The sequence below is a fragment of the Dryas octopetala genome, chromosome 2 (genome assembly GCF_963921425.1).
Source record: "Dryas octopetala chromosome 2, drDryOcto1.1, whole genome shotgun sequence".
NCBI lineage: Eukaryota > Viridiplantae > Streptophyta > Magnoliopsida > Rosales > Rosaceae > Dryas > Dryas octopetala.
This window is the reverse complement of record NC_141367.1, coordinates 23,960,006-23,972,397: the sequence shown is the minus strand read 5'-3', so window position 1 is coordinate 23,972,397 and position 12,392 is coordinate 23,960,006. Positions and strand designations below refer to the sequence as shown.

Genomic DNA, 12,392 nt, shown 5'->3' with positions numbered 1-12,392 from the left:
TGCATTGAAAAAATTCTCTATTTTTTGGCTCTATATAATCGTAAATATTAAATAAGTCCACTTGGTCATCTTTTTTCTTTTTTGTTAACCAAAGAAAACTCAAAACCATCCTAAATTTTTTGATTTGACTGGCAATTTGAGTCAGTAAATCATATTCATGTTAGTGAATCATGTTCATGTTTGATATTAACCAACCCTAATCTATTTCATGCTTCCTACTGATGCCTATGGATTATACCATCCATCACCTTAATTTATGTGTATGTCTAACAATCAATAACAGAAACAAAATTGTCCACTAATTGAATTAATTGAAGCTGAGTATGCCATTTGATCACTTAGACAAGGGATGAATGGATTAATTGTTAATACCTTCAAAGTAGATCCCTCCTTGTGGGCTCTCTTCGCAACAGCAGCAGCATTGTCATAACTCATAACCAATTTTCTGAAATAAAATTAGCAGCAGGAATATAATTAGTCTGATAGAATCAAATCAATCAAAGGTACATAATAAGCAATATATGTATACATATATAGAGAGAGAGAGAGACATGAACTTACAGGGCTCAAGGATGCGACCAGCATTAGTGACTGCAAATTAAAGCCATGAATTTGCATTAGTAGCTTATTATCTAACAGATGGCATACTAAACAGTTTTAGTTATATTCTTCATAAATCAATTAAGAATGAACACTGACCTCATGAAGTAACTTTGAAATTCTTTCCCTGTTAGCTTCAAAAACAAGCAAAACTGCCAGACACCAGTTGGTTGTTCTGAAATTGCCTTGCACAGTCACACACACAGATCGAAGAACGTACATGTAGGAGACCACTAGCCATCATTGGCTTGAATACATTAAGTTCAAAGTGACCATTTGATCCACCTACTGTAATGCCCACATGGTTACCCATAACCTGCATGATGACAAAAGAAATTAATACCAGTTGCTTACAGTTGTATATATAAGCAAGATTGCATTCATTGCAACATCAAAACATCATACTAACAGCTTGTTATTGACTTCCCAATTGTTCATATTATCTTCATAAAACCGAACTTAATTGAGACACTTAATTACCTGAGCACACACCATTGTGATAGCCTCACACTGGGTAGGGTTTACCTTTCCCTGAAACAGAATAAACTCAGTCAGACTAGGTTTTGGGCTATTTAGTCATAAGGCATAAACATCTGCATGTTAGGCAAGATATGAGAATGTTTTACAGGCATAATGCTGCTCACCCACGCCACAACGCGGATCACTGTACAATGAAACGATTCAAACGAAAGCACTGTGAAATTCAAAAGTACAAAAAGGGCATGGCCGGGAAGGGGTCATAAAGAAAATGAAGGTGTTAACCAACTGGTAGATCGACAAACCTTGCTAATTAAGAAACGTATGTCATTTGCAATTTTCATCAGAGAAGTAGCAATTGTGTTTAGGGCTCTACTTGTTTCAACAAAAGCATCATGTGCAGCCTGGCAATTAAAAACAGATTACATATATAGAGCATGCACTAATATTAGTTAGTTGTAGACGATGGAAGAATATTATTTATCAAGAAGAAGAATCATCTCAATCACATTTAGTGCAGTGACTAACCAAAGCTTCAAACTTGTTTTCTGCAGTGACAAATGGCAATTTTGTTTCCTCAGCAGCTATCTTTACAACAAATCTAGGTGATAGCCAGAACATGACAAGTCAGTTTTGCAAAACCTGTATATATATGCTAGACCACTGAAGAAGCAATTACTCATTCTAACAGATGGAAGACATGACATGACATCAATGCAAATGCGGAAAAACCACTGTAATTTACAATGTATGAAGGTTCTAAAGTTTACAAGTTTGGTAATAATTAAATCAAAATACCAATGTAGACCAATGTAAAGAGATAAAAGCTATGCATACCCCTTCTTTGTGTTCAATCCAGTCCCAACAGCAGTACCACCCTGTGCAAGCTGCTCAAATGAAATTACCAATCAATGATCAGAACATTAAAAGGAGAGGGAAATTAAGGAAATGACAATCATATGATCAGTTGCCAACCTGATACATGCGGGGTAGAGACTAGAGTAGACATGACTCGGTCAATTCCATACTTCAGCTGCAGTCAAATTAAGCAAAAGGCTTTTAATAAGTCTCTCCCAACAAGATAACAAACTTGTTAAGAAAAAAAAAAGGTTGATCAATGGTGAATCAATCTGTACAAGAGAAAATCAAGTAAGGCTACTTACTTGTGTCGAATAAGCACTGAACTCTTGCCCAAGAGTCAAAGGTGTCGCATCTTGCGTGTGTGTGCGTCCAATTTTAACAATGTCTTTGAATTCATCGGACTGATCATTGTAAAACAGATGGAATATTGGGATATATCAAGAACAAATTTTGACCTCTTTATGAGAAACTAAAATATATGGCACTACAGTTTTGATTCATATCTGAGATCATATATATCAATCTGCTTGCTTCTAAAGGATGCCAAGATAGAGAAATATATCAAACCTTTGAATGTAGACAAGTATGCAAAGCTTTCAAATGTGCATGATCTGCAAATCACACACAACACAGCGTTAAAACAAAAGGCAAGAAAGAAATTAAGAAATAAAAAAGTAGGAAAGAAAAACAAAAGGGTTAATTACAGTTGGGAAAGTGTCATTTGAAGATTGTGATCTATTAACATGGTCATTTGGGTGCACAAACTTTTCACGACGCTTATGACCAAGTATCTCAGCCGCTCGATCTGTTTGCAATGACCTGCAGGGCACAGTTGATCAGACAATCCAAGATATATTATTATCACATTCACTAACGTGTATATAAGGAACATGACCAATTGACCATGGCTCGTTTCATGCATGGATATATCAGTGTAAATTTACCTCATTCAACAAGTGGAAAGTGTTGGTTTAGCTTTCCCTAGCTCGGCCACTTATTGCCTTCTTGGGCAGCTTGCATTACTGTTTTCCCTATGGATGGATCAAGACCATACTCCATGTTTACCTTCAAACCAACACGCACGTCTAAAATTACATGTAACGTACTTAAGCCAACCACGAAAATTAACTCTTTATGAATATCTAACCCAAAACTAATTGTCAATAAATAAGGAAGCTCAAAACTTTATATTCTATCATAAGGTCTTATTTCCTGAATTCCTGGACGTAGAATATTACTCTTAAACATATCCCACTCCACGAGTCAAAATATTAAGACAAACCTTGGCAACACATATTTTTAGGACGCCAAAAGGCCGAACAATAGGTTCGGGCATTCGTTCACGCTCGCCGCCAATATCAAAATTCTGACAACGATCTTTGAGTTTAAACTCCCCGGCCACCACAACCTGAAAAGTACGTATATATGACAAATAAATCACTTCTAAAAAAAAAGAATACAAATAAAAATACACATGAAACATGCATGCAGCTAAATGAAGGTATAGAGAAAGATGACGAACTTGTCTGAGGGAACAAGAATAGGTCCAAAAGTGTCCCTTTCCTCCCTAGCTAGTCTCCAACATTTGATGTTCAACTTTCTTCGACATTAATAAATATTAGCAACAAAATGTTCGGATAATATAACATTCCAATTCCAAATGCTACGTATATATATTGCTTTTTCATCAGCATGTTTTTCCCGACAAAAGTGTAGCATTCGAAACTCCGAAAGTTTCTTAACACCAACCAATGTACTTAATTACTTATAATTAGGAGTTCCCATAATTATAAATATCTACTTGTGGTTAAACATGTACTGTATGTACAACTTTCTATTCATACATGTTACGATGGATTGACCACAAATTAATGTAAAGAACCAAATTCTATATCCACGAAAACATGATAGCTACTAGCTAGCTAGGCATAGCCGCCATGCATGCAGTTGCTATTAAAATATTTGAAGGGCATGATAGTTAATTAGATAAATAAATATTACAAGTATTATTATTTGAACTATTTTAACTGAATATGTAGTATGCTATCTTTCTAACCGTAGTTGAATAAACTTTTACATTCCAATCGAGTTTGACAAGTACAAAGCTTGTCATGTAACTTACAAATTAGTCTGACGAGTTCTACCATCATTTATCTAATCTTAGTACTATTATTTATAAAGAAAATATATAAAGGGAAAATTCACCTCCGACTCTGTTTTAGACTCCAAATTATTGTTCCAATTTTTTCAAGCACCAAATGAAAGACGCTTGAATATGCACTTAAAAAATAACTTAGATCTATGGCATTATTAGCAGCCTGTGCATGTTGCCTACAATCTCACTAACTTGGAACATTCAGCATTGCACCTAATTAAATTACCCTTGGTGGGTCATTGCCATATTTTGCACTTTCATCTCACGAAAAAGGTTGGGCTTATCCAATCAATTTTGTGACAAAAAGGAGAAACAAGGAAAAGGCTACAAATAGAGAGGTCCAGTTTTCCTTTCTAATGTTCCAAACCTTTGCCCGCGTGCCCTGCTTGGATTTGTTGTGTCTAGCACCTAATGATGAGAGAGGCAAACACAATAGATGTATTCCAACCCCATCAGTGATAGGGAAATTTTTTTCCCTCAATTCCAACCCCATCAATAGCTCACACCTAACCCTATCCATTTATGCTCCCTCTCTATTCTCCGGTCACTATTTGTGCAATAAATGGAGAGATCTAGAGCTGGTTCAATGGTGTCCCTATTTTGCAATAAATTCAAGATACAATTTTGCAGTTCTATCTGTTCTATCAAAAGCATAAATAAGCAGTATTAATGCAAAGATTAATGTCAATCAAAATTCTTGAAGCCATAGGTAAGTGACAAAAAGAAAAGCCACATGAAGCAATTTACATGACCAATACATAATCAATCTCCTTCAGAAAGCAAATGGTCAATTCTTCAAGTATAATAGACACTAACAAGGAAGAATATAAAAAGGGATAGCCCAGATTATGATACTCAATTTTCAAAGGGAGAAAATGACTAGGGGGAAGAAGAGCCACCAATATTATACTTAATTTTTTTGTTTTGTATTTTTTTAAACAAATAGCAACAACACCACTGGTCAAGGGAGAATCACAGTCGACCTTCTCCATATCAACCTCACAATTGAAAGTAAGAGATGGGAAACAAAACCCATGTTCATACAAGACCAACAAAACATAAAGAAACTACTAACCCTACCACAATTGAAACATAGATAATAAACAACCCAAATATCACTCTCCTAAGCACTCACTCAGAGACAGAAACAAGCAGCAAAAAGCTTGATGCTTGAATCAAGCTCTCTTCTTTCACAAAAACCACTGGTGTACAGCAACTCCTAGATCTCTCAGCCTTCCATACAAAGCTATGCATTCCCAATAAGCTCTCTTGCTCTTATTTCCCTCCTTTCCATTCTGCCACCATTCGTTATTGCACTCCAAAAACAATTCATCCACCAAACAGATTGCGCTGTTCTTCATCATCTCCACAACTACTTCTGACTCTGCTTTCATCACAACATAGTCCTCTTCCCTCACATTCCTCTTTAACCAATCCGAGACACCATCTAGTTGTCGTGGCACCGTGCTTGAAGCTTCTTCAAGCACTACTTCAATGTTGTGAACTTCAAATTCTTTGTTCATTTTCGGATAGTTTTGATGAAACCATTCAACCACGCCACTGTTTTCCTCATTTAATCCCATGTTAATGAATACTCGGCGCCTATAAGATTCAAGAGAATCACCCAACAAGTCAGGAAGGAACTTGATCTTCTTCAAGTGCTTGTTTGATTTCGCCAAAGCACGTCTTGGTGGCTCCAGAAACACATCTTCAAGACCCTCTAGTGCTGCCTTCTTCTTGGCCTCAGTTTCCAATTGGCAAAGACGCCGAGATTTCATCACGGTGGACTCATCAGCTGGACCAGTTTTCCTCAATGCCACAAACGTGGAAGCGTATCGGCGAAGATACACGATCCTGTAATTGGATTTCTGTCTAAAAGCATTTGAAGGGTCATTGCTAATTGGAACAGCCACAATGCCACCAATCTTCACAATGCGATCCACAAATTTAGCATCAACCAAATTGAATGCGAAAACAAAATCCAAAGACTCGTCTGAGAACGAGCTTTTTCGCTCCAAATCCGAATCCATCACAATATCAAAGTCATCAAATCCATTATTATCAAAACGATGAAGGTTGTAAGTCATACCAGCATTGCCAGGATTCACAATGAGAGCCTTATCACCCTTTCTCCGAAGGCCTTCACCAGCCAAATCATGGAAAAGCAGACCCAATTGCTCAAAATCGAAAATTTCAGATTCAGTGTCCAATTCAGGAACACTTAGTCCCCTGAAAATGGACTCAATGCAGGGCAATGTGAGAAGAACCAAGGCCAAGAAAATCGACCGAGAGATGATGCGCAAAACCATTGAATCAGGAAGCTTGATCACCAAAAGAGTGTCGGGGGAATCCAGTCCCATCCTTCCACCATGAACGTGCTTCGCCTTGTTTTGGTTCTTGGCTGTATACCCACTAGCCAATTCCATCACACAGTCCCAAAAATCCCACGAAAAGCTCTGTGAAACCGTGAGATCCGATCCGCAGGACGAGAGAGAAGCTCGAACAGCCAATTTGGCGAATACCCAGATGCGAAAAAGTTCACAGATTGCAAATTTGCAATGTGGTTACGAAGAAATTGACGGCAGAACGAGAATGAATTGGGATTTAGCGGGCGCAAAACCTAGCTGCGGTGTGATTAGCACCCACGAGAGCCACAAAGGAATTTCTACACCAAAGGAGTAACAATTGCCTCATTCTCTCAACCTCCATTGTCGTCTTCTTTATCATGCACTCACTCACTCTCTCTCTCTGTCTCTATTTGTCCTTTTCTTTTCCTCTTCACTTACCCAGATCAGTGTGAGATTGACGTTTCAGAGTCTTACCCAGATACTGTTTCGTAACGGATCGTCATCTGAAAGCCAACCACCATAGACCAGAGTGCGAAGAAGAAGAAACCGAACAATTTGGAAACGAGGATAACGAGAGAGAGAGAATGAGCGAGCAAAGAGAGAGAGAGAGAGAGAGAGAGTTGGGGTTTTTAAAAAAGACTGTTTGATGAGATGTAAATTGTGATTAGAATGGAGGAGAGATTTATACAAGGAATAGAATCATTCAAGGTCCTGTGAATCATGTGATCGAAGGGTGACTCAATTGCATAGACCGACTCAAATTGCTATTTTTGCCACTCACATCCCATGTAGGATGGACGATCACTTGGCTAGGGTTTTTCGGTTAAGTTTGTTCGTACACGGTATGGGCACTGAGTGACATAAAAACAAATTTAACATTTAACTATCAAAATTCAATATTCTTGTACTATAAAACTAGTTCTGTAAATCCAATGACTGGAGAATATATATTTGTATGCTATATTTGTAAGTATAATAGAATTTTATGAATTTTGTTAGTTTTTGTGATTGGGTTGTTTTGGTCACCAGCTCACCCACAAAAAAGAAGCGTAGAGAATACACCAGAATGGAATGGGTGTGAATATTGAAATGGTTGGGGAAAGGCCAATTTGGTTTTGGTTGCTAAATGGCATGATTGTAGTGGGTTTGTTGTTTAGCTCAAAACTTAAATACATATTTTATCATGGGAACCAAGATGTGTGAAAATGAAATTGTGAATGCTATGTTTGATGTATGTTCCCAAGATTGTGTTGCATAGAAATTAGACATTCCAAGAGAAAGTATGTAATTAAAAACTTACTAGGACTGTAAAATGGGCTTCCGATGTCATGTAACAAACAAGTCAGTTGGACACTTGGACATGAGCCCCAAGTTGTGTTGGCTTTTTGTTCCTTTGGAAAACAAATTCAATCAAATCGGTTTTTTCAATTTCAAATCAAAACTATTTCAACTAAAACTAAAAAAAGAAAAAGAAAACTAAAAAATGGAGTTGGTTAATTTTGTTTTTTTGTTTTGGTCAGATGGAGTAGGGGAAGTTTCAAAAACTCATCCACATTGATCGATCTAATCTAATGGAGTTGGTTAAATTAGATCGATCAATTTGGATGAATTTTTGAAACTTTCCCTACATGAAACATGTTTGGTTCATAGAATCATATGAACATAAGAAAGAGATGGTCCAAGAGGGTGGAGATTGGGCTTGGGCCTTAAATACATTTTAGTTGGACTGGAGCTGAAAGCCTGAAATCCTAGGCGCAATATTTGTTTAGGCTAGGCCAAGACTTGGCTATTGTCTCTAATTAATTACTTTAAGTCCGGCCTATGCGACCCAAGAAAATTTGCAAGAGCCCATAAGCTCAAGACCAATTGCAAGGGATAAAGTTAGTTGGAGTAAAACTCCCACTAGCAGTGGTTTTATAGTTGATTTATTGCATGCATGAGTCATGACTTTGTCAATAAGATTATGTAACTCAGTGGTGCAGTAGCTTTCTTGTGGTTTGGATGGCAGGTTAGTGATACAACTCTTCATAGACGCATGCATATTCTTGAAATTTATAATATTACATACAAATCAGAACATTTTAAGTGCAGTCATAAATGTGAACCGTATAATATTATGAAGACATCATATACAATTTTCAGGTTATTGTCTTGAGCTACTTTTACCCTTTTTGAGCTAATGGGTTACTCTTAATCCTTACTCAGAATAGTATTAATGGCTAAACAAAACCAAGGGATATAAATTGGACCCTTGGTGTGACTTGAGCATGACCCTGCAACATGCTTGAAGGTTTGTGTCTGTGATTAAAGACTTGAAAGTAAAGTCATGTACAGTTTGACAGAATAAGTCAAGAGAAAGTGATAAGATCAATTCAATTGAAGTGAAAGTAAAGGTAGGGTACGTAGTACAAGTATGTGAGAATATTGCAGTAGTGTACTAGTGTGACTGTGTGAGTGTGCTTTTGGCCATGTAATCAAAACAAGCTCATTCACAAATTCAACACAGCTCTCTGGATTTCCTCCTTGCACTGATTCACATAATTGTGGTTTGTGATTGTGGCCACAGTTAAAAGGTAGTGTGACCCCCTCTGCTCATTATTATGTTGAAAGCTCGAGTAATAATTCCTGCAGATGCTGTTTCAGTCCTACACAATTGAAACATAATTACAGAAGATTCTGTACATATTGAGCAAGGCGACAAGCTGTACTGTACGAACTCTCTTACAGTAGTTCCTTTGAAGTCTGTCAAACGGTTAATTTTGATCAGTATCAATTTCTCTGTTTACTTTCAAATTGGAACCTTATTATACTGTCCCATGTTGCATCATGCATGAGAGCTATGTGTTAAACCCATCGTAAAACTTATCCTTAATTACAAAACCGGCTTGCAAGCAAAGGGTGTCATGTGTTTATATAACTATATATTCCAAAGGTACCCATGTAATGTGGGACTATGTTAAAACTCCCCCTCCGCGTCAAGGCCGGACTCACTCAGAACTCCCCCTCCACATAGGTCTAGAGACACAAACTTGGCTCATCGTTTCGGTACACCTGCTCTGATACCATGTTAAACTCATTAGTAGAACTTCTTCTTGTAAAACCGGCTTTTAAGAAAGAGTCCGCATGTGCTTATATACTAGATATTCCAAAGCTACCTAGGCAATATGAAACTATGCTAACTATTTGAGCTGTGTGCCTGTGTGTGTTATTGAGATTCTAATCATAGAAAGGTGCTGCATAGTACTGTAGTTATTGCAACTAAGGTTAAAGGACACCGAAAATTATAAATGTGAATACTAGTTTCTAAGAACAGCGCGCTAGGAGGTGATCTGAAACTAGCAAGTCAGCACAAACAAGTATATCTCCATGATTGAAGATATTCCTCGATCTCTTGGCCAGCCACCTCACATGGTCTCTTCTACATAGGCTTGCTTTTTTAGTACACATCCAAGAAATTGCTACATAATGATAACCAAGACTAAATTTTATAACAGTAAAAACAACAACAGAATCAATAAAGGTATTGGAATGAGGAAGGACTCCATAGCTCTATGTTTATGGTATAGCTATAGGCATAATATTAATACAAATGGGGTTATTGCAATTTTCTTGCAGGATAGTATCTTGAATCTTTTCCTTAGAGATAACCAAACTGCATCATCTTGCTTTTATAACCAAATGTGGTTATAAGAGTTTTGCATGGGTTTATATTATTAACTGAAGCAAAAAATACAGAAATGATTACATCGATTCCCTGAATCGCTTGTAGATAGTATTTACACTTTACTGGGATGGTATATTCAATGATTGCATCAAGTTCTGGTCCAATAGGATCAATGGTACTGATAGAAGTAACAAACCAAAGAAGAGAGAGAGAGAGAGAGAGAGAGAGAGAGAGAGGAAGAGAAAACAAATTATAAAATAGGTCACTGGCATATAAGAATGCAATATATAAGAGGCATTTGTGGCAGCTTGTCCATTCAAGAAAGATTCAGTTATTGAAGATTGTTTTTCCACTGCAGATCTGATAACCAACTTGCTTCTTTTAGCAAGAAAAAAACATGGTTGACAACGCAGAGAACAAGGTTCTTATTAGGGAATTCAGTGCAGACACAGATATTGAAGTGGTGGGGAAGCTTGAGAGGAATTGTGTGATAGGGTCTAAAAGGGGGGTCTCCATGTTCACTAGCATGATGGGTGACCCTCTATGTAGGATTAGGTTCTACCGCCTCCATGTTATGCTGGTGGGTTATGGTGACTTTTTTTCCCTCTTATCTTGCCAAAACCAAACATGGAAACCTTTTCATACATCATAAATATTTTTATCTCTCCTCAAATAAGCATATTTGCATAGTGTTCTATATTTCTCTGTACTGCTTTTTTTATATGGATGCCCCTTGTCCTTCCAAGACTTTTACTGATGTAAATCATGCATTACTAGACCATTAACATCTTTGAAAATGGCCAACAGGTAGCAGAGCTGCTCGAAAACCGGAAGCTTGTTGGAGTCGTTCGAGGATGCATTAAGCATGTGGGGACTGGTTTTGGAAGAAGATATGTGATAGGTTGCATACTAGGCCTTCGGGTCTCTCCTACACACCGGTATTCTCTACTTTGCTCCTCAGATAGAATGGAACTTGGAAGACTCTTCTTTTCTAAACAAAACATTTTCAATTCTCAAATTAGCAATACATGCAATCTGCAGAACTGAGTGTAAAAGTACTTGACTTGTTCTAAACTGAGTGGCAGCATATTGAAAAGCTAAATTGATAACTTCTGATATGCAGAGGGAGTGTAAAGAACTGTTTGATTAATAAGTACTAGCAAATGCCAAGTATAATATAATAAGAACAATTTGATTGATGGGTTAACTTTGATCTGTTTGTGTGATTTAGGCGGATGGGAATTGGATGGAAGCTCATGAACTCAGTGGAGGACTGGCTGATGAGAAAGGGAGCACAGTACACATTCCTGGCTACTGAAAAGAGCAATATCGCCTCTACAAATCTCTTCACTCTCAAATGCAACTACGCGAACCTCAGCTCACTAATCATATTTGTTCAACCAATCTGTTCCCCTGTAAAGGACAAACTGCCCCAAGACATAAAAATAGAGAAGTTGCATATAGACCAGGCAATTTCCTTGTACAAAAATCGGCAGAGAGGCAAAGACATATATCCCACAGACATGGATGTAATTTTAAGGGAAAAGCTCAGCCTCGGCACTTGGGTGTGTTATTTTGAAGAACAGGGTTGGATCAACTTAAACAACGATGAACATAACAAGGACTTGGACATCATCAGTAAAACTCAAGGCTCTTGGGTCATCTTTAGCATATGGAATACTTGTGAAGCTTACAAGTTTCATATAAGAAAGTCCCATCCACTAAGGTCTTTTCATGCTACCCTAAGCCATGCAAGAGAGAAAATCTTCTCCTGCCTAAAAATGCCTGTCAGTGTCTCCATGCAAAGCTCCTTCGGGTTTCTCTTTCTCTACGGACTTCACGGAGAAGGAGAGAGGCTGGGGGAGCTTATGAAATCTGTCTGGAACTTCACATCGAGGTTGGGACAAAATGTGAAGGACAGCAAGTTGATTATAACTGAGCTGGGGTTGTGTGATCCTCTCATAAAGCATGTCCCAAAGGATTCCAATATGTCATGTATCAATGATCTCTGGTACAACAAATGTTTGATCAGCCACGACGACAAAGATGAACAGTTACTCAAGGGACCACTAGGGAATGTGTTTGTTGATCCAAGAGAGTTCTAGGGTTAATTCAAGGCCCTTTGTCCCAATGTTACAAAAACAGCCTAGCTAATGAACCATTCAACAATGTTATTGTTGTATTTTTCTTTTTCCTTTTTTGGTTGCTTGGGATGTGTTATCGATTAGTTAAGAGAGCAAAAATCCCTAGCTTGTATCCTTAATGTTTTAATTAAAAAGTCTGTCAC

General features: G+C 37.6%; 2 protein-coding genes and 1 pseudogene across 2 annotated transcripts; 1 reads left to right on the top strand and 2 right to left on the bottom strand.

The window, feature by feature from the left end:
• Nucleotides 1-254: 254 nt before the first annotated feature.
• Nucleotides 255-10,944, bottom strand: LOC147294430 (fumarate hydratase 1, mitochondrial-like; annotated as a pseudogene).
• Nucleotides 5,013-7,203, bottom strand: LOC147294431 (uncharacterized). The gene has a single exon (XM_086233560.1). The coding sequence runs from the start codon at nucleotides 6,517-6,519 to the stop codon at nucleotides 5,284-5,286; it is 1,236 nt and encodes a 411-aa protein (XP_086089686.1). The 5' UTR covers nucleotides 6,520-7,203; the 3' UTR covers nucleotides 5,013-5,283.
• On the top strand, nucleotides 10,503-12,210 carry LOC147294429 (putative N-acetyltransferase HLS1-like). The gene is made up of 3 exons (XM_086232267.1): nucleotides 10,503-10,685; nucleotides 10,913-11,043; nucleotides 11,337-12,210. Exons 1-3 carry the CDS (start codon nucleotides 10,503-10,505, stop codon nucleotides 12,208-12,210), a joined length of 1,188 nt encoding a protein of 395 aa, XP_086088393.1.
• The last annotated feature ends 182 nt before the right edge of the window (nucleotides 12,211-12,392 follow it).